The following is a 23,137-nucleotide window of genomic DNA, read 5'->3' on the forward strand; positions in this document are numbered from 1 at the left end:
CAGTCAAGCCTTTTATTATTATTATTATTTCCCTGTGTAATTTACTTACTTTTAAAATCAACATCGACAACTACACGCAACCAAAATTCTCTCAAAATCTTCTGTATTTAATGAAGCAAACCTTGCAGCCATGTTTGTTTATAAACTGTGTCACTCGCCAGCGTGGAAGTTTTACGTTTCCGATGTGTGTCTCTTCCAGTTTTTTGATGTCCGTTGGTATGTTTTTCTCTTGTAAATATGCGTGAATATCTAATGAAGTTTTGGTAGCCTTTCGGGTGTTCAGCGCATCTTTAGTTTCAGTTTATTTACTCAGTGCTTAATCTGAGCACTGGATTAGCCTCATCTTTGCTCTTTTCCCAGCGGACAAAGAAATGATTTCTGCTGTGCTTGCGCGCACAGTTTTGGCATTGGATCTTTGCATGAGCTCTGACGTATGACGTCATGTTGTCTTGACAACGTGCAATATTGTAACAATATTGCACGCTCATTCTCCATTGGGGAGAGCGGCGTAATACATGGAGGATGAACGATATGATGATGATGATTAGTATAAATTATCAAACCCGCTAGAAGGGAATAGAATACATGTTTTTGTTCCATGGAAAAAGTGGCCCGTATGTATAATAATTCCCAGTAAAACACTTGTCCATGTAATATGTATTTGTTTATTTCCGTTAGTCTATATTGATGCCCTTAACTAGCTTGCCATATGTTGTGACCACGATATGAGAGCTATTGGTTTTCAGCCTAGGCGTTTCCGGGAAACGCTCATGGGACTGGGCAGCACCCTGGAGCTTTTCCTTACTTTGCGTGGACTAGCTAATGAATTTCTGATTTGTCCACCGCAGCACAATTTAGAACCAACTTCATTCTGCATTTTCTTGACCGATGCACCTGTAATCTCTCAGAAATCCAGAAGCTGGTTCTGTCCGGCCGAATGGGGGAGGCCATAGAGACCACTCAGCAACTCTACCCCAGTCTGCTCGAAAGGAACCCCGACCTATTATTCATGTTAAAGTAAGTGTTGCCAAATAACATTGAGTAAACGTAGTATGAGTGAGTAAGCATGGCTTCTCATTTTTGCGCACAGAGTGAGACAGTTCATTGAAATGGTGAATGGCACGGACAGCGAGGTACGCTGTCTCGGTGGGCGGAGCCCTAAGTCCCAGGATAGCTACCCTGGTTCTCCACGCCTTTTTAATAGCCCCACCCACAAAGCCACTGGCTCTCAGGCCTACCAGTCAGGTATGTATTACTCAAAGCTTTTTGTAAAATCCTTGTATTCCCAACACGCCTATTTTCAAAATCTACTCCGATGACTATGTATCCTCATACGTTTTGGCGAAACGTCTTCATGATGTTCTCCATCTCCAGGTTTTGATAGTAACTGCTGTAATGGAGTGTCGTCCAGTAAAGCTCCCTCCTCAGCACACAGCCACAAACCGTGTCCCGTAACTACAGGCAGCGGTGAGCTGGGGGTTCTGAACGGCAGCCGCACACAGCAGTCCAGCATAAGGTATTCGTCAGTAATGCCACACACACTGTCAGTGCCATGATCGATTACCTTTGAAATATAATTATAAAAAAAACATGACCGTAGAACTTTCTGAAAATATTGTGGATTTTCTTGTCACTTGTAAAATTTTATTTATTAAATATCAAATATATTTTCATCCGGGGCGGCACGGTGGTGTAGTGGTTAGCACTGTCGCCTCACAGCAAGAAGGTCCGGGTTCGAGCCCCGTGGCCGGCGAGGACCTTTCTGTGCGGAGTTTGCATGTTCTCCTCGTGTCCGCGTGGGTTTCCTCCGGGTGCTCCGGTTTTCCCCACAGTCCAAAGGCATGCAGGTTAGGTTAACTGGTGACTCTAAATTGAGCGTAGGTGTGAATGTGAGTGTGAATGGTTGTCTGTGTCTATGTGTCAGCCCTGTGATGACCTGGCGACTTGTCCAGGGTGTACCCCGCCTTTCGCCCGTAGTCAGCTGGGATAGGCTCCAGCTTGCCTGCGACCCTGTAGAACAGGATAAAGCGGCTACAGATAATGAGATGAGAGATTTTCATCCTAAATTTCATCTTCTCAGTTATTTGTAAGGTCATCAGGATTGAGGGAATCTCTTTTTACATGTTTGGAGATCCTTGTATAGATGTATGTAAGGGATAATGTACAGAAATCTGCTCATTATTGCAAAAGACACAAAGCAGTGGAGTCTTTGAATCACCCTGAAGAGGGTTGTTTCGCGATAATGTCCGTCTCTGTGTACATTATCCAGCTTATTGCATGGCTGCTTACGGAAGGAATCGATAATTTGTCACACAATTTTGATTTAAAAATTTTTTTTTATTGCTTCTGCAAATCATATGGGCCATAGCAACAGTGTGTTTTATATAGAAATAGAAGAAGAAGCAGCCATTATTTGTTACATGTACACTCAAACACAATGGAGTTCATCCTCTGCATTTAACCCATCTGAAGCAGTGAACAATGAGCATACACACACGTATATCCAGAGCAGTGGGCAGCGATGCTACAGCACCCGGGGAGCAGCTAGGTGCCTCGCTCAAGGGCACTTCAGCCCCTGTTAACCTAACCTGCATGTCTTTGGACTGTGGGGGAAACCGGAGCACCCGGAGGAAACCCACGTGGACACGGGGAGAACATGCAAACTCCACACAGAAAGGCCGCTGGGCTCGAACCCAGAACCTTCTTGCTGTGAGGCGACAGTGCTGACCACTACACCACCATGCCACCCATGGTAGAACATCATAATTGACCAGTCAGAATTGAGTATTCAAATGAGCCATGGAATAAAACAATATCTCAACACTGTTGCATTTCCATGGTATCTAATGTTTATTATTATTATTATTATTATTATTATTATTGTTGTTGTTGTACCCGAACTGTCAATCTTCACAGTTTAAGATCGGTGTACGCTAGTTAGCTCGCCAGCCATAGGTGATGAGCTATTGCCATCACGTGGGGTCCGTCCACGAGTCACAAAAATCACGACTCCTCCCTGAGTTTTCAATGGATTTTGATTCCGATTGTTTTGTTTGGAAGATCTAATCGGTCAGTTTTGTGATTTGGTACGGCCATGTGAGCTACTGCGTCGCTGACGCTCTGGTTATAGCTCCTAAATCTGCCAAAAGAGATGAGTCGAAAACGAATCTGGAATGATTTGTTGTTTTTCACAACTGTCAAATTTTAACCAGAACTTCCTGAAAGCCCCCCCCCCATCTCAAGTGCTAATGAACGCTCTTGCTTTCTGTAGTTGTAAAAGGAAAATGTTTTGAGTTCATTAATGTGAAACAGATTTTATCAAAGGATGTTTGATATAGCTAACGTTTGGACAAGTGTATATACAGTATTTAACGTCACTTAATTTCAATTATATTTATTAGGAATGCCGTTAAAAAAACCCGGCTCTGTCGGCTTTTGCAAGAAAGGAATAAAGGCTCTGAGCAGCATCGGGGTGAAAACGTCATTGTTGTGTTTTTGTTTTTCTGTTTCTATTGTGCATCGCCGCAGAATCCTTTAAAATCCCACCATCCACATTTCCAGTAAGGGTTCAGTTTCGACAATTGGGTTTAAATTACAGCCAACTCATTTTCCACTGCAGTCAAACTGCACTGAGCTTCACATCTCTATCTGCCAGTCTAGTCCATATCCAAGTGGTATTGTTGTGATTGCTGCATATGTGAAAACACCACAATGGAAGAGTTTGTCCAGAATACCTCTATTATGATATTTCATTTTTCAAAATGCAGTGTCTTGCAAAAGTATTCATCCCCCTTGGTGTTTGTCCTGTTTTGTCGCATTACAAGCTGGAATTCAAATGGATTTTTGGAGGGTTAACACCATTTTGAGTTACACAACATGCCTACAGCTTTAAAGGTGTAAGTTGTTGTTTTATTGTGACACAAACAATAATTAAGATGAAAAAAAAAAACAGAAATCTGGAGTGTGCATAAGTATTCACCCCCTTTCGTATGAAACCCCTAAATAAGAGCTGCTCTAGCCAATTCACTTCATAAGTCACATAATTAGTTGATTAAGATCCACCTGTGTGCAATCAAAGTGTCACATGATCTGTCACATGATGTCTGTATAAATCAGCCTGTTCTGGAAGGACCCTGACTCTGCAACACTACTAAGCAAGCAACATGAAAACCAAGGAGCCTCCAAACAGGTCAGAGACAAAGTTGTGGAGAAGTATAGATCAGGGTTGGGTTATAAAAAAAATATCCCCAACTTTGAATATCCCAGGGAGCTCCATTAAATCCATTATAGCAAAATGGAAAGAACATGGCACCACTACAAACCTGACAAGAGAAGGCTGCCCACCAAAACTCTCAGACCGGGCAAGGAGGGCACCACAAAGGCACCAAAGATAACACTGAAGGAGCTGCAAAGATCCACAGTGGAGATGGGAGTATCTGTCCAGAGGACCACTTTAAGCCATACACTCCACAGAGCGGGGCTTTATGGAAAAGTGGCCAGAAAAAAGTCATTGCTTAAGAAAACACATTTGAAGTTTGCTCAATAGCATGTGGCAGACTCCCCAAACACATGGAAGAAGATTCTCTGGTCAAATGAGACTAAAATTGATCTTTTTGGCCATCATGGGAAATGCCATGTGTGGAGCAAACCCATCACCCTGAGACCACCATTCTACAATGAAGCATGGTGGTGGCAGCATCAAGCTGTGGGGATGTTTTTCATCTGCAGGGACAGGAAAGCTAGTCAGGACTGAAAGAAAGCTGGATGGCACTAAATACAGGGCAATTCTGGAGGAAAACCTGTTTGAGTCAGCCAGAGGTGTGAGACTGGGACGAAGGTTCACATTCCAGCAGGACAATGACCCAAAACATACTGCGAAAGCTACACTGGAGTGGTTTAAAGGGAAACATTTTAAATGTCTTGGAATGGCCTAGTCAAAGCCCAGAACTCAATCCAGTTGAGAATCTGTGGCATAACCTTAAGATTGCTGTACACCAACACAACCCATCTAACTTGAAAGAGTTGGAGCAGTTTTGCCTTGAGGAATGGGCAAAAATCCCGGTGGCTAGATGTGCTAAGCTAATAGAGACATACCCCAAGAGACTTGCAGCTGTAATTGCAGCCAAATGTGGTTCTACAAAGTATTGACTTGGGGGGGGGTGAATACCTAGGGACACTCCAGATTTCTGTTGTTTTATCTTAATTATTGTTTGTGTCACAATAAAACAACAGTTTTCACCTTTAAAGTTGTAGGCATGTTGTGTAAATCAAATGGTGCTAACCCCCCAAAAATCCATTTTAATTCCAGCTTGTAATGTGACAAAACAGGACAAACACCAAGGGGGATGAATACTTTTGCAAGACACTATTTGCAATATTGCACCAATTTTAATATAGGCAGAAAATAAGCATTAATAAGACTTCTGTGTTGTAAATGCTTGGCTGTATGCAGTAATGATGTAGATATGGAGGTGGATCACATCGCTAACGGGGTGTCCGAGTCCTCCTCAAACGGCTTCTTGAATGGGAGCGCGACACACGCAGCGGACATCGAGGACTGCGAGGCAGAGATGGGTGAGACTTAATAATTTACTATTTCTATAGTACCTTTCTCAGACATTTCTCCCGATCCATAAAGAAACGAATCATAAAGTGAAATTAAGGGACAAACTCCATGACCGTCATTAGTTCCTCACGTTGTTGCCTTGCACACAGAAGTCGAGTCGGCACAGTCCAAGAGGCAGCTCTGCGGGGGGAGCCAGGCTGCCATCGAGAGGATGATCCATTTTGGCCGAGAGCTGCAGAGCATGAGCGAACACCTTCGCCGTGAACGTGGCAAAAACTCCACCAACAAGAAAATGCTCAAGGTAGCAATGCCAACAACGGACAGTATTGGAATTCTAAATATAAAGCATTACTAGTGCAATAATTAAGTAGGAAATTGCAGCTGTGCTTCATTTTAAAGTCACAACATGGTGAAAAGGCAATACAAGAAACGCAGCACAGTATTTGAGTCTGATTTCAATTAATTTAATGCTTTTGAGTTTTATAAAGTAACTTCTCTGCTGCTACTGGTTTTGTGGATGAGACTCATTGCTGTTACTGTGTGTACGCGCGCAGGATGCTTTTAGCTTGTTGGCGTACTCGGATCCTTGGAACAGTCCTGTGGGCTACCAGCTGGACTCCATCCAGAGAGAGCCAGTTTGCTCCACGCTCAACAGTGCAATATTAGGTAATCCTGCACGAAGAACATTTCAGCCAGTGGCTTTTTAGAAGTCGAAAAGCAAAGTGAAATGAGCTAGGCAAGAAATAATATCGTAAAGATGTCCACTCCCATAGAAATATACAGTACTTAGACCATTCAATTGTGAAAAGTGGGTTTTGACCATTGCTATACGAGGGCGATTAGCAACCTTAACCTTGAGATTGAGACTGCATTATGTTGTGCCACTTGACATTGAAAGGTGAGTACCTGTAAATATTGGAGTGTCACTAATTATTTAGATGCGTGTCATAGTCCCACGTGACCAATATTAAAATTTTTCTTATGGATTTAGATTCCCTAGGTTTTTTTTTTTTAAAGATGTTTTATGTTTCATCAAGTTGATAAAATAAAATATAACCTCGCCTTGATTTTGTCAGTCTACTGATCTCAAAAAGCCTGGGACGGCTGCCCAGGTTAAATAAACAGTTGCTTAATGATGCATTACCATTTACAAGCTCCATGACCTTTTATTTAATGTGAAACTGAAGCACAAGACCAAAGTCTGTGTATGAAGGAAGACAAACACTGAAAGGTACTCCAGAGCAAGCAACAGTGAAAGAACACACTTTCATTTGAGCTGTGCCTCAACGATTGGATTTGAAATGGTCGTCTTGGTCAAAATTTTCAGCAGATCATATCTTGTGAACAACTGAGAATAAATTATGAATCATCCGCCTGGAGCAGTAACACACAATACAGGAAACCACTGTGGCTGACTATACTGATGTCCAGGGAGTGGTGTTCCTGCACCAAGAGGATAATTTTGGTAAATTATGAGTTGGTAGCCTGTGGGCTCAGTCTATATTTTATTGAAAATAGTACAAAGACATGTATCAAATGTTGAAACCTGAGAAATTTTGTTTTTTGAAAAATATCTGCTCATTTTGAATGTCAGCAGCACGTTTCAGAAAAGTTGCGACGGGGCATGATTTACCACGGTGTTGCATCACCTCTACTTTTAACAACACTCCTGTAAACATTTGGGAACTGAGGAGACCAATTATGGGCGTTTTGAAAGAGAAATGTTGTCCCATTCTTACCTGATGATGTGCAATTTCATTTGCTCAACAATTCGGGGTCTCCTTTGTCATATTTTGCGCTTCATAATGCACCAAATGTTTTAAATGGGAGACAGGTCTGGACTGCAGGCAGGCCAGTTTAGCACCTGGACTCTCTTACTACAGAGCCATGCAGTTTTAATATGTGCTGAAAGCGGTTTGGCATTGTCTTGCTGAAAGAAGGAAGGCCTTCCTGAAAAAGATTTTGTCTAGATGGCAGCATATTGCTCTGAAACGTGTATATATCATTCAGCATTAATGATGCCTTCCCAGATGTACAAGCTACCCATGTCATGTGTACTAATGCACCATCATAGATGCTGGTTTTTGAAATGTGCACTGATGACAAGCCGGATGGTCCCTATCCTCTTTAGTCTGGAGGACATGGTGTCCATGACTTCTAAAAAGAATTTCTACTTTTGATTCGTCAGACCTCGGGATAATTTTCCACTTTGCCTCAATCCATCGTAAAAGAGCTCGGACCCAGAGAAGGTGGCAGTGTTTCTGGATATTGTTTATATTTGGTTTTAAATAGCATTTATGGCTGCAGTAATGAACTGTTTTCACAGACAATGATTTTGTGAAGTGTTCCTGAGCCCATCCAGTGATTTTCCACTACAGACAGGTGTCTGCTTTTAATGCAGTGTCGCCTGAGGGCCTTAAGATCACAGGCATCCAATGTCAGTTTTCAGCCTTGTCTCTTGCATACAGAGATTTCCCCAGATTCTTTGCATCTTTTAATGATATGTACCATAGATGATGTGATCCCCAAATTCTTTACAATTTTACATTAAGGAATGTTGTTCTTAAATTGTTGCACTGTTTGCCTACGCAGTCTTTCACAGAGCGGTGACCCCTCCCCAGGATGCTTGCATTTTTTTTTTTTATTTTAAAGACCCAATCATATTACTGACCTGTTGCCAGTTAGCCAAATTATTTTATTTTGCATGAGACAACTTTTTCAGTTTTTTGTTGCCCCCGTCCCAACTTCTCTGAAACGTGTTGCTGACATCAAAATGAGCACAAAAAACAATCAAATTTCTGTTTCAACATTTGATACGTTGTCTTTGTGCCATTTTCAGTGAAATGTCGGGATTCCGTGATTTGATTGATTTTTGCAAATTGTCACATTCTGTTTTTATTCGTCTTACACAGTGTTCTGACTTTTTTGGGATCTGGGTTGTTGTACTGTGCCATGAATTGTTAAGTTAATCTGATGTCTGTCTTTTGAAATGTGTGTTGCAGAGACTCATAACCTGCCCAAGCAGCCCCCGCTGGCTCAGGCCGTCGGTCAGGCGACTCAGTGCCTGGCACTTATGGCCCGCACAGGCATCGGTTCCTGCGCTTTCGCCTCAGTGGACGATTATCTGCACTAGCCCCTACAGATATATATGTATATCCCTTTAAAATGGCCATGCAGCACAGTCTGCATCACCCCGACTTAACCTGGCCTCTCGAACGTCGGGCCCATCTCTAATCATGACCTGGAGCGCCTCATAAGCCGGACCCATTCCAAACCCTGGCTCTTACTCTCTTCAAGAGACTGGATCCTTTTTGTGCAGGTCATTGCGAATCTCAAGACACATGTCGAAGGATCCCTCAAGCCAAACAAATTCCTGACCCGTTTTGATTTTCTTTTTAATTTGGGAGAGGGAGGGGTGTGTGTGTATGTGTGTTGCAGGCTCCGATTGTTTTGTTTTCTAGTTTGAGGCATGAGACAAATTTATTCTGATTCTAATTAATGTTATAATTAAACTTGCATATAAGATATTTGTTCTCGATTGAAAGCTGGCTAAAGTAAGCACGAAGGCCCCCCTACAGTTAACACCCTGCTGTTTTTAAGGTGTCTGCTTGTGTATTTGTTACAACCCCCTCACTCCTCCTCCCCCCTCCTCCTTTTTTTTTTTTTCCAAAGCTATATTAACATGCAGAGTGGAATATTTTAGTTATCTAAAGAAGAAAAAAAAATGCAGTCCAACAAAGCTGGACTCCTCCTTTAGTGGTGGTATTTAGTATAGAGAGTTAGTGTGAGCTGTATTTTGAGTTGAGCCCTTCTTTGTGCAAGCGCGCCCTCCCTCTGCCAAGTCTGCACAGCAGGTTTGATGCAACGTTTGGACACTTGGACTTGTAACCGCGTGGATGTCTCCAGCTGTCCTGACCGTCTCCGAACTGTTCTCATCCAGGCTGACGCTCACCACTCTCTCACATTTCTGTACAGTGCAGCTCTCTGAAATACGCCTCGGCTTGTATGTATCGATCGTCCCTGCCCTGAGTTTTGGATAAACTTCTTCTCTTGTGTGTAGTAACAAAAACATTAAAGGTAAAAATCTGTCAGAACTGTTATTCTACACTGCTTGATATATACAAGCCCTGGCTGACAAAAAAAAAAAAAAGAGGAAAGCCTGTTCCTGGTTTTCTCCTGTGTTTCACCAGCCAGTCCTTATACCCATCACTACGTTACAAAAGCAAGGAGAATGATACAGTATTGTCAACAGCACTGTCTTATCATTTTCAGTAATAAAATACAAATACCCAGGTGGACAAGACGCGTGTACGGAATGTGTTCTTCCAGCTTCAAGGCGGTAGTTGGGCCTGGAGTAATCTGATGCCTGTTGCTGGTCGTGGATGAATTTTATGTGGACACATGCATCCTCACCCTCAGTATCTGTAGTGGATAATTGTGTAATTGCACAGTAACATCTTCACTGGAAGTGATAACTCCCATGCTGTAAATACCAATACAGACCAAATATTAAAATTGACACTCTGTTCTTACAGCATCAGTCTACTGATCTCACACTACTCATCGTAGCACTTTCTTTTTATTCCCTGCTGGCCGACTGACTCGAAGGGGGATTATATTGTTGTAATGTCCATCCATCCGTCCATCGTGGGAAGGGTACTCACCTTCTGAAATCAACTCCTCTGACAATTTTTGGAGAAATTTCACGCAACTTGGCAGGATTCTTTACGTCGGTAATATGCATATTGTAATTTCCTTCAATTCAGTCGCATTTTACCAGAGTTACAATTTCATGAGGGTGTGTTAAGCACTTCTAGCATACAGTGGAGCATGAAAGTTTGTGAACCTTTCAGAATTTTCTATATTTCTGCATAAATATGACCTAAAACATCAGATTTTCACACAAGTCCTAAAAGTAGATAAAGAGAACCCAGTTAAACAAATGAGACAAAGATATTATACTTGGTCATTTATTTATTGATGATACATATGTGAGGTAGCAAAAGTATGTGAACCTTTGCTTTCAGTATCTGGTGTGACCCCCTTGTGCAGCAATAACTGCAACTAAACGTTTGCGGTAACTGTTGATCAGTCCTGCACACCGGCTTGGAGGAATTTTAGCCCGTTCCTCCGTACAGAACAGCTTCAACTCTGGGATGTTGGTGGGTTTCCTCACATGAACTGCTCGCTTCAGGTCCTTCCACAACATTTCCATTGGATTAAGGTCAGGACTTTGACTTTATTCTTCTTTAACCATTCTTTGGTAGAATGACTTGCGTGCTTTGGGTCGTTGTCTTGCTGCATGACCCACCTTCTCTTGAGATTCAGTTCATGGACAGATGTCCTGACATTTTCCTTTAGAATTCGCCGGTATAATTCAGAATTCATTGTTCCATCAATGATGGCAAGCCGTCCTGGCCCAGATGCAGCAAAACAGGCCCAAATCATGATACTACCACCACCATGTTTCACAGATGGGATAAGATTCTTATGCTGCAATGCAGTGTTTTCCTTTCTCCAAACATAACGCTTCTCATTTAAACCAAAAAGTTCTATTTTGGTCTCATCCGTCCACAAAACATTTTTCCTTCTGGCTTGTCTGCGTGATCTTTAGCAAACTGCAGACGAGCAGCAATGTTCTTTTTGGAGAGCAGTGGCTTTCTCCTTGCAACCCTGCCATGCACACCATTATTGTTCAGTGTTCTCCTGATGGTGGACTCATGAACATTAACATTAGCCAATGTGAGAGAGGCCTTCAGTTGCTTAGAAGTTACCCTGGGGTCCTTTGTGACCTCGCCGACTATTACACGCCTTGCTCTTGGAGTGATCTTTGTTGGTCGACCACTCCTGGGGAGGGTAACAATCGGTCTGACTGTGGATTGGTGGAGTCCAAACTCTTTTTAGAGATGGTTTTGTAACCTTTTCCAGCCTGATAAGCATTAACAACACTTTTTCTGAGGTCCTCAGAAATCTCCTTTGTTCGTGCCATGATACACTTCCACAAACCTGTGTTGTGAAGCTCAGACTTTGATAGATCCCCATTCTTTTAAATAAAACAGGGTGCCCACTCACACCTGATTTCAAGCAATGGGATGACAAACACCTGACTCTAATTTCACTTTCAAATGAACTGCTAATCCTAGAGGTTCACATAGTTTTGCCACTCACAGATGTGTAATATTGGATCATTTTCCTCAATAAATAAATGACCAAGTGTAATATTTTTGTCTCATTTGTTTAACTGCGTTCTCTTTATCTACTTTTAGGACTTGTGTGAAAATCTGATGATGTTTTAGGTCATGTTTATGCAGAAATATAGAAAATTCTAAAGGGTTCACAAACTTTGAAGCACCACTGTAGATATAGTTACCAGTGGAGGATATTGTCCTCTCAGTGCACTCGTTTAATATAAAATTATTGCTTCAGGATTGTTAGTTTATTTTCCATGCTCATCTTCAGTAATGAAAAGTAGTATTTACATGCAGCCTCAAAAGATATAAAGCGTATGACCTGATCTCTATAGCGGCACTTCCTATAAACAGCACAGAGACCTTCCATTTACATTCTGATTTTCCTTTAAGGACAAGTCCGCACTGAAAACACACTAAAAATATTCACTGTATTGTATTTAGCTGCTGATTGTTATTCATCAGTTTGGTTTAATGGCAGTTAATAGGAGGGAAAAAAAAAAAAAGCCTAACATAACTGGTACCATTCAGGAGCGAGTGTTTCTTCTTTCTACACCGGTTGACATTAGTTCTACTTTAGATTTCTGATTAGTGGAGATGATAAACACTAGACTCAAAAGTTCCAGACTGCAGTATTACTGTAACACGCTGTGGTTACAAAAGACTCAACTCAGCTAGAGATCTACAAGATAAGCCCAATAGCAGAAACAGTGAGACCAGCATGAATGAATACTCAAGCTTTAAAACAGAGACAAATTAAAATAAAGCACCGCTGCACTGCTCTCTTTACTAAAGACCTCGTTCCCACTGGTGCCACAATCAGGCAGTCAAGTAGGAAACCATTCACTAAAATGAAAATAGACCAACATGTTAATGAAAGCCATTAAAACAACAAAAGATCACATGTTCAAATTAAATATTAATACGTAATCCATTTTCAAAATACTCCATAACGTTGACAATAAGGAAACGATCTGCCTAGGTTGGTAGATTGTCTGTGAGCTGCTTCCAGGCACAAATTGGTACAACAGGGTTTCACAGCAGTGTGTGTGTGTGAGACTCAGTTTTTCTCTACAGCAGTGTGGAACAGCACTGGCTGAAGCAGCTGAAACCTGAGCCAGCAGTCTTCATGCTGTCGCACGCACAACGTCCTCGAAAACGGCTCAGCTGGAGATTAGCTTCTGTCTGTGAATAAACCTCTTGTTGCACTTTTCTGCCTTGGCCTTCTGGGCTGCTCCTGTAAAGACGGTTTAACAGTTAAATCGAGCTTAACTTTGAATTTCATCTGTGAAACCATGTCGAAGCACGGGATGAACTTTCCCAGTAAACACAGCAGCTTTAGTCGGGCTGTTAAGGTGAGAAATTGTTTGCTTTGCGATCGAAGCATGAAATTTGGCACACTCGCTCAAGTTGCTTTGATAAAATTCTAGATATGGGGGCATTTCAAATTTGGCCTCTAAACCCTGGAATACGCACGTGGAGAGAAGGGGGGAGAGAAGAAGGGGGAGGAGGAAAAAAAAAAAAAAACGACCCAACGTGAAAACTTTTCTTTTGTTTAAGGTATTTTAGAAGATTGCTTACCAAAAAGACACACTGAATGTCTACCTCACAAATGGAGAATTTCTTGTTCTCAAAGAGGTCACATGACATAGGGAAATTGTATTAAGTAAATAAAAAAGGCGGGCGGCACGGTGGTGTAGTGGTTAGCGCTGTCGCCTCACAGCAAGAAGGTCCGGGTTCGAGCCCCGTGGCCGGCGAGGGCCTTTCTGTGTGGAGTTTGCATGTTCTCCCCGTGTCCACGTGGGTTTCCTCCGGGTGCTCCGGTTTCCCCCACAGTCCAAAGACATGCAGGTTAGGTTAACTGGTGACTCTAAATTGACCGTAGGTGTGAATGTGAGTGTGAATGGTTGTCTGTGTCTATGTGTCAGCCCTGTGATGACCTGGTGACTTGTCCAGGGTGTACCCCGCCTTTCGCCCGTAGTCAGCTGGGATAGGCTCCAGCTTACCTGCGACCCTGTAGAAGGATAAAGCGGCTACAGATAATGAGATGAGATGAAATAAAAAGGCTGCCAGAAGAGCATTTTTGCAGTTCAAAGTTTTAGCTGTTAATATGGATTCATATCATTATAAAAATATTGAAAAAAAAAAAAAAAACCCTAATCATAACTGATTACCACCCCGCCACAGAAGCATAAAGAAAATTAATTGAGCCTCGTTTTCACACTGGGTCGATTTTTGCACGTGCGTATTCCAGGGCCTGCCCCCATATCTAGAATTATAATATACACATCAACTTGAGCTAGGTGTGCCAAAATGTCATGCTTCTATCACAAAACAAATTCCATGTTGTTTTGTTGCTTAACAGCTGGACCACTTCTGTTCACGCACACACGCTTTCCTTTTTCTGTATGTCCTTACTACTAGTAGTACTTTGTATTCTGTTATAGTACTTTATAACCTTTATTGAAATTACTCCTAAAACAGTTTACACTATACTAGGGAGGAAATATTTAAAAAATATAAAATTATTTTTTTCGCAGTGCGGTTTCCATCAAATCCTGCGCTCTGATTGGCTGGCGAGCGGGTCCATATCCTATGATACAGACCCCAGTTACGGACCTCTGGCGACTCGCTCGTTCACAACAAACATAGTAGCAATTTTTCTCAACATTTATCTTTTTTTTAAATAAGATTTATTCATAAGATTGTCAAATCTTATAAATTTTTGCCAGCATTTCTCAGGAGAATAACATTAATTTTACATCATGGATAGCGATAAAAACAGTGTTCACAGCGAAAGCGAGTTTTACTACCCTGAGGAAGAAGAAATAAGAGAACATTTCAGGAGAAAGCTAAAAACCTCTAACTGTTGCTAACGCCGAGCAAAAACATGGCTGAATCCTGAATGACTCCTATTTGTATCAGTAGGGGACTACATAGGCGGCAAAATGTAGTTTTTTCCTGCCATGGAAATGCACTTGTATACTGAGGAGGAAGCCATTTGCATTACAGCCGTGAATGAGGATTCAAAATGGCGGCTCGGCTCGATTTTCCCTTTCGGGCGCTCTCGTTTTCTGTTAGAGTTTGGTAAAGAAAAATATAAATATATTATTTACCAGCTTAAGGTCGGTCCGTATGGTGAAATACCGTGAGCTCGGCCTTGAATACTGACCTCGGTCACGGTATTTCACGATACGGACCTCCCAGCTGGTAAATAACATACATACATACATACATACGTACATTATACACACACACACACACACACGTATATACATATACCCTCATGAATAAATATACATATTCCCATTTACAGTTCAAAAATAATTATAATTTGATTCTAAATATTTTTCATTAGCTGTAAGACTTGATGGCTGAAAGGGCAACAGCCTTAAAATTGTTTTTGCTTACTTCATTAGTCATTGGATAAAAGGAGTATTTCTAAACATTATTAGATGCACTAAATTGGCGGAAAGGACGACTGTTTGGTAATCTGGTAGCTCGTTATCTGATGCACCTCAGGAGGGAAACTGATGCCAATATGTCCCATCAAAACGTTGTAGAACATGCTTGTTTGGAAGAGGAATCTATGATCTTTGAAGGAATCTCAGCCAAGATGTTCAATCAACGGTGAACCGTGACAAACACGGATAATCGTTGAAAAATCTTGTAGCTCGGTGTTGGACCATTTCAATTTGGTGGAAGGATTCCAGGCACTACAAGCATAGTCAAGTTTTGGACGCACCAGAGTACAGTAGGCTGTGTCCTTGACTTTTGGATTACAGCCTCCCAAGATACAACGCAGGAGCCCAAGGGTAGAATGTGCCTTCTTGCAGATGTTATTGATGTGTTCATTCCAACACAATTGACTTGAGACTAGTCTTGGTCTCGAAACCGCATTTTATTCCGTCTTATCTTGGACTCAGACGTAGAGGACTCAGGATTTATTTCAAAGACCACACCGGGGGGAAGGAAGAATCACTAAAATTGTCTGATTTATTTGTTAACATTCATTTGATGTAAAATTTCCTGCTTCAAATGCAACCAAGAACGTGACTCACTGCCAATTTGAAATTTTTGTTACTGTTCAGGGCTGCTTCTCCGCCCCTCCCCTTCCCTCCCCCCTTCTCACACACTGGTCTTGAGTTGGTCTCAACCAGTCAAAATCTTGGTCATGTCTTGGTTAGGTGGTCTTAACTACAACACTACTTTCCTTACACGCAACACAATCATTATTAACGTCACTTGGGTGCTGGAAATGTTCATTCTCTGAGTGACGACTGCAATACGAGGAAACCTCATGTGGCGAGCTGAAATAAATAAATAAAGCCTGCTTTAAACTGCGATTTTTAGCCTGATTTTTTTTTTTTTGGAGCAGACAAATTGCACATCACAAGTTAAGATGAGTGGCCTTAGAATACATAACGTGGCAGTCGATTTACGAGACGGACGGTAATTCACAGACTGGAATAAGGCTGGGAAATAGAGGAGAACTGAATTCATTTTTAAAACTTGCTTTATTTCTTCATGAACGTGTTATTCAGTTTTGTTTTTGGTTTTAGTAACCTTGTATCATGACTCGTATTGGCAACTAATTACAATTAAATATTATCCTTATCAGCCTTTTCGGTTTTTAGCCACGTTGAATGTAATTCGTTTGGTCCACGGCAGGCGTTGCTCATCGGTGTGATCTTCACGAGACTTGTACAAGACTTCAAACGTGACGTGTCAGCGCCGCCATTTTGAAAACTGTTTACACAGCGGCCAGATCGCCATATCGTTCCAATTTAGATTAATTTCGAGATTTGCCAGCTTCATCAGTGATGATTATTCCATACGACTTCGAACCAGCGTGGAGTAGAGAAGAGTTGGAAAGGCGACAGGATAAGGACGAGTCCGTCGCGCTGGTATTTACGTCATTACTGTCGCCCAATTAAAACATGCCAGATCAGGCGGCTGGTGGGTTTTCAAAATAATAAAATACATATACTGAGCGCATTTCCCACACAATCCTCACTAAGGTTTCGGACAGCACTACAAAATGGCGTCCGCACTATATAGTGCCCTATAGGGAGCGATTTCGGACACAGGGAAAACTTCCGGCTTGATTACGTCAGCATTCGAAGGAGGGCGTGCGTCTTTTGACGACGTTGGCAGACGCCGGTCACTTTGATTTGCGCTGTACGTTTTACTTCCGTCCTACGAAGTCTCGCACAGGTCTCAGCGAATCTCGTTTACGGCCATCGCTTTGACATACAGACTGATATATTACAGAGCGTATTTCAAACACTCAACTCGCTATAGCAGCGACAAAACAGCTGTCAGAAATGCGTTCCGATATTTAATAAAATGAGAGATATAGAATTTTGATGATAAAAAAAAAAAAAAACTTGCCTTCAGTTCTCCATTAACTACGTAGTTCTATATACAGTATATTTGAGGGCGGGGAGAGAAAAAAAAAAAACCACACCTTTTTTTTTTTTAAATATTTTAAATTACCAGAGGTGAACTTTCAGAGCTCAAACTCACCCCACTTCTTATTCACAAACTGCACGGCAGCTCCTTGATCGAGTCCCCGCTTCTTTTGCAGAGAGAGAAGTTCAGCGTCTGAAAGAGAAACCCAATGAGCAACACTCCACTTTACGGTTGTAAAACAACTCCTGAGCACAAACTGCCAGATCAGTCATTTCCTACACAGTCTGAGCTGGGATTCTCATCACAGCAACTTGAACTTGTAAAGAGGAGATGATGCGTTGAAGCCGCAGTCCAAATGCTCGAGCAAATTCCTCAGGCACATCACGGAACGTTTTATTTTCATACACCTGACGTCTGCTCTCACTACTTCTAGTTTCTTACTTATACTAACTGCCTAAAAAGACGACACTGTTTTGGCCAAAGCATGCAATTCACATCAAATCGCCAGCGTTCCAGCAAGCATCATCTCGGCTCAAAATATTACTCAAAATATTCCCCGTTTAATGTCGTTTTCTCTCCAAACAGTTCACTATCAAACATTTAGAGCAGGTACACTTAAGATATGAATTTTAAAGCAACAGAAAAGATATTTCAAAAAAAGACATTCTATTCTTCTTGCTACAATGACTATATCAGAAACACCCCCCCCCCCAAAAAAAGGGGGGAGGGGGACCACAACAACCCTGAAACTCCACTGCACAGGACACACAAGTAGTCGTCATCTCAAAGGGGAACTGAAGTCATTTTTAAGCTTGCTTTATTTCTTAATGAACGTGTTATTCAATTACGTTTTCGGTTTCAGTAACCTTATATCGTGACTCGTATTGGCAACTAATCGCAATTAAATATCCTTATCAGCCTGTTCGGTTTTTAGCTGTGTCGAATGTAGTTCGTTTGGTCCACGGCAGGCGTCGCTCATCCGCACGATCTTCACGAGACTTCGAAACGTCAGGTGTCCGCGCCGCCATTTTGAAAACTGTTTTCCAAACGAAACATTGCACAAAAACAAAGTTTAAATGACGATTACTGCCGACTTTTTTCAAACTTTCCTGATTGCTATCAAAACAAACAAAACGTCCGGCTTGATTACATCAGCATTCGAAAGACGGCGCACGCGCCTTTTGACAACCCTGTGTCCGAAATCGCTCCCTACTCACTATATAGTGGGGACGCCATTTTGTAATGCTGTCCGTGCTGAAAGAAATCAAATTAAAAGTCTCAAATTTGATTTAATAAAAGGCAGCGGCAAAGAAAAGTACTCAGCCTTGACTGAAAAGAACTGAAAGATGCAGGTACTTTGTTTTTATTAATGTTGGAAATACCTCCAGTATAATATTTAACGCACAGGGATGCAAACAGTGCGCCTTTTGGCGGATGCCGCCTTTTTCACGGCTGAATCGCGCAGATCCGAGTTTTTTTTTTTTTGGGGGGGGGGGGGGGGGGGGGGCGTTGGAGTGTCTGATTATAATTTCAAAGTAAATTCTGTATTAAAATTACTAAATAAGCAAATCCGTTACAGTCCATGAAACAGGAAGTATAAGGATGAGAAAAAAAAACAGTTTAAATCGGGAAGCTGCGCACATTTGTGCAGCCTGAGCGGCAGGACTGCGCAAATGTGCACAGCTTCCCGATTTAAACTGTTTTTTTTTCTCATCCTTATACTTCCTGTTTCATGGACTGTAACGGATTTGCTTATTTAGTAATTTTAATACAGAATTTACTTTGAAATTATAATCAGACACTCCAACGCGCCCCCCCCAAAAAAAAAACTCGGATCTGCGCGATTCAGCCGTGAAAAAGGCGGCATCCGCCAAAAGGCGCGCTGTTTGCATCCCTGACGCAAAACACATGCATGTCTTTATTATCTTGAAAACCCACCAGCCGACTGATCTGGCACGTTTTAATTGCGCGACAGTAATGACGTAAACACCAGCGCGACGGACGAGTGGCCGAAAGCATTTTTATCTCTATATAGTAATTCCTTATATAGGGAGTAGTGAACGAGTGAGCGATTTCAGACACAGGGAACGCTGGCAGACGTCGGTCACTTTGATTTCCGCTGTACGTTTTACCTCCGTCCTACCAAGTCTCGCACAGGTCTCACCGAATCTCGTTTACTCCCATTGCTTTGACATATGGACTGATATATTACAGAACATATTTCAAACACTCAGAACTCGCTATAGCAGCAACGAAATAGCTGTCAGAAATGCATTCCGATATTTTATAGAATGAGATAAATAGAATTTTGATGATAAAAAAAATTTGCCTTCAGTTCTCCTTTAATGTGAGTAAACCATATGATACATAAAAAGAAGCCATCCTGAACAACAATATTAAACTTAATTAATAGAGGAGCTCCTCGCATGGAGCACAGCCCCGTAATGGGTCCAATGAATTACGAACCCATTTTATGGAAAATATTCTACAGTTTCATATAAAATTAGTTAAAACAGTTTTATTAGTCCACTAGTTTGCTGAATAATTGAGTTTGGAAGAGTTTTATCGAAAGCAAACAGATCCAAAATGTAGACAAGGGCAAAATCTAACAAGAGTGCTCTGAGAGCACAATATCCCCCGCTGGCAACTAGGCCATAACTTTGGTAAAACGCGACTGAATTGAACGAAATTGCAAGAGGCGTATTACCAACATATAACAAAATCCTGCCAAGTTTCATGAAATTCCTCCAAAAATTGTGAGGGAAGTTGATTTCAGAAAGCAAGCACGCCTTGATGAAATTGCCAAAGTACAAGTTTGTTAATAATCAAGGGCATAACTCTGGTAACATCTGACCAAATTAAATCAAATTTCAATCTGCGTATAACTGTCATATAACAAAGCCTTTTGCCAAGTTTGGTGAAATTCCTCCACAAATTGTAAGAGGAGCTGATTTCAGAAGAACGTATAAATTTTGTGAATCAAGGGATGTACCGGTAACTTTGGTAAAATGTGACCGAATTGAACGAAATTACAATATGTGTATTACTGATATATAACAAAGCGTCCTGCCAAGTTTCATGAAATTCCTTCAAAAAAAATTGAGAGAGGTGAGCACCCTTCCCAGGAGGGAGGGATGGACGAAAATCACCACGACATAATCCCCCTTCAACTTCAAGCCTTTCAGCCAGTGGAGGATAAAAACAGGCCGTAGTTGAATGATGCACAGACAGGATAGCAGAGGTCCCACAATACTCACAGTCCAAAAACACAAACGGGGTCAAAACCAGAAAAGCGATACAAAATACAAAGCTGTCCCTGTATCCGAAATCACTCACTATATAGTGAGTTCGCCATTTTGTAGTGCTGTCCGAATGTATAGTGAGAATTATTACACCCTATATAGTGCACTCCTAGTATCTCACAATGCACCGTGAAAAGTAGTGTACAACCGATGGGCACTAACCAAGCAATATCATGCATTGCAGTCGCACTGAGAGAAAAGCTGTAAAAGCTGTTTCATAAGGACCGTGAGGTATTTTAGATTGGAGTATAGCAGTAGTTTGTTTTTCCTTATGACAACGGGCACGAGACAACTGTATATGTTGCGGCGTGAAAACGGCAATAATACTGGCGTGTATTGGGGTGAATGGACAGAAGGAAGAAACGTGTTATGAATGGATATTCAAGTACAATTTTTAAAAAAAAAAGAGAAAATAAGCTAAAATAAAACAAAATACAAGAATAAAAAATCTCAGTGCAGAGCGAGGAATTAATCAAAAACCTCAAGTTTGATTGAATAAAAGGCAGCGGCAAAGAAGAAAAGTATTTAAAAGAACTGAAAGATGCAGGTACTTTGTATTTATTAAATGTGGGAAATGCGCTCAGTATAAAATGGCTTTATTATTTTGAAAACCCACCAGCCGACTGATCTGGCACATTTTAATTGTGCGACAGTAATGACGTAAATAACGGCGCGACAGTAGTATCCGAAAGTGTTTTTTCATTTTACCAATGAGCTCACTATATCGTCCTCTATATAGGGAGTAGGGAATGAATGAGAGTAATTTCGGACACAGCTTGTGTGTTACTGAGAGTCCTTTATACACGTATGCGCTGTGATTGCATTCTAATCAGGAACAGGTGCATGGTAATTAGTCCTAATGGCATGCACGCACTTTACAGTCTGGCTGTGTTCCGTCCGAGCTCCAAAGCATGTGGATGTGACAGATGGAACCAGATAACTGTCCGACACTCAATGATAACTATACAGTAATGCTGTAAAGTGCAGGGATGCAAACGGCGCGCCTTTTGGCGGATGCCGCCTTTTTCATGGCTGTCTGGGGGACTTGTGTGAATCGCGCAGATCCGATGAGTTTTTTTTTTTTGGGGGGGGGGGGCGTTGGAGTGTCTGATTATAATTTCATCAAAGTAAATTCTGTATTAAAATTACTAAATAAGCAAATGCCGTTACAGTCCATGAAACATAGGAAGTATAAGAAGAAAACAGTAAATCAGAAAGCTGCTCACGTAAAGCCAATTACGTAACTTGCATAACTTACGTTGGACTGATGGAAATCCTTGCGCGTGCAGTGAAGTGCAGCCAGCAGCAGATAATGGCGCGCAGCCAATTGGCTTTACGTGTGCACTCCCCCCCCCAAAAAAAAAACCCTCATCGGATCTGCGTGATTCACAGAAGTCCCCCAGACAGCCGTGAAAAAGGCGGCATCCGCCAAAAGGCGCGCCATTTGCATCCCTGAAAGTGAAAGCGCTGGTTCACTGCTGTCCACCAGGCACCCAGCAGAGTCACACCATAATAACTGTCGTGGTGTTGTTTCTGGAGCATGGCATACAGTGTCAAAGAAAGGAATAAATATGTATCGTAACTGCGATGTGTATCTCATTATTGGTATCACTGTCACAAGACAATGCAGCAATTTATTGACAAAATACACTACACAATTCGATGGTTCATATACGATATTTTCCTATTCAGGTTGATTTTGTGCCCTTGCAAACATTTTGCTCATCAGGAGCTCGGCTTTTAGGCACTGCAGAGCAACCTTTGAAATTTTGTTTTAGTTTGATTTCTCATTAAATATGACCTCGACTATGATGTTTATATGGTATATAAATAGAGATGGGGAAATTCAATTCAGTTATGTATCACGATTCATGCATCACTACATTGAGTCCAAAATTGACTGATTTTTAATTTATAGATAATTAAGTTAAATTTTATGCTGTTGTATTTGACGTTATTTTGTACGGTTTAAAGCTAGACTGCCTTTCAGATTTTTCAAGTTTAGGTCATAAAAAGAAATTTTCCCCAACACCCAATTATTTTTGTTTAGTGAGCAAAAGCTACTGAATTCAAATCACAGACTAACAATTTTATTACTTTTTTTTTTTTTTTTTAAATAGAACAATAAATGAATTTATGGCCACGTGGCCCTAAATTCGCTGCTATTTTTTTCCTGCTTCACCATGACCCAATACAAGATACTACGTCATGCATCACATGGTGGGCTTTCCCCCTTCACGCAAGGCATTGTGGGATACAAATCTGAAACAGGAGAGAACAGAGGACATGAGCATGCGAATGAAACGTGAAAGACAAACTAAAGTAACGAAAGTGAGAAGAAAAGATGTTATGTTGCGAAGGAAAGGAAACGCAGGACCAAACTAATAAATATCGGCGGTCAGCGAGCACCTCGGTGTGATCAGCTGTTTGTTTAGCGACAGAATGATGGAACTGTCAGTGCACGGTCAAAGGTAAACCTGTAAATGGCAGTAATGCAACACTGTGGATGCCAGCTATCATAAAACCCTAAAGAAGAAGAAAAAAAGTAAACCTGCGCATGTGCACAAGGACTTCCTCTGTCTGCTTGACTGCGCAAAGCGAGCGATTTCATGCACATTATTTGCTCAGGAATCCCCTCAAATTAAATAACTTCCCAGAAACAGAAT

At 41.5% G+C, this 23,137-nt stretch overlaps 2 protein-coding genes across 3 annotated transcripts in view; one reads left to right on the plus strand and one right to left on the minus strand.

Annotated features, from left to right (window-relative positions):
* Positions 1-9,867, plus strand: part of ranbp9 (RAN binding protein 9) — a 74,905-nt gene extending 65,038 nt beyond the window's left edge. Inside the window, exons 8-14 of one of the 2 annotated variants that reach the window (XM_060932286.1) lie at positions 909-1,017; positions 1,091-1,245; positions 1,375-1,516; positions 5,453-5,574; positions 5,719-5,867; positions 6,121-6,232; positions 8,569-9,867. In XM_060932286.1, the coding sequence (XP_060788269.1) occupies positions 909-1,017; positions 1,091-1,245; positions 1,375-1,516; positions 5,453-5,574; positions 5,719-5,867; positions 6,121-6,232; positions 8,569-8,699 (920 nt within the window). In that variant the 3' untranslated portion in view covers positions 8,700-9,867. Of the gene's footprint in view, positions 1-908; positions 1,018-1,090; positions 1,246-1,374; positions 1,517-5,452; positions 5,575-5,715; positions 5,868-6,120; positions 6,233-8,568 lie in introns of both variants that reach the window. The other variant, XM_060932276.1, reaches the window with a different exon arrangement.
* A 2,321-nt stretch (positions 9,868-12,188) lies between these two features.
* Positions 12,189-23,137, minus strand: part of nol7 (nucleolar protein 7) — a 28,443-nt gene continuing 17,494 nt past the window's right edge. The window contains exons 7-8 of the mRNA XM_060932299.1: positions 17,284-17,361; positions 12,189-12,991 (exon numbers count right to left, since the gene is read on the minus strand). Of these exons, the coding sequence (XP_060788282.1) occupies positions 12,918-12,991; positions 17,284-17,361 (152 nt within the window). The 3' untranslated portion in view covers positions 12,189-12,917. The remainder of the gene's footprint in view (positions 12,992-17,283; positions 17,362-23,137) is intronic.

The sequence above is a fragment of the Neoarius graeffei genome, chromosome 1, assembly GCF_027579695.1.
Source record: "Neoarius graeffei isolate fNeoGra1 chromosome 1, fNeoGra1.pri, whole genome shotgun sequence".
Lineage (NCBI taxonomy): Eukaryota > Metazoa > Chordata > Actinopteri > Siluriformes > Ariidae > Neoarius > Neoarius graeffei.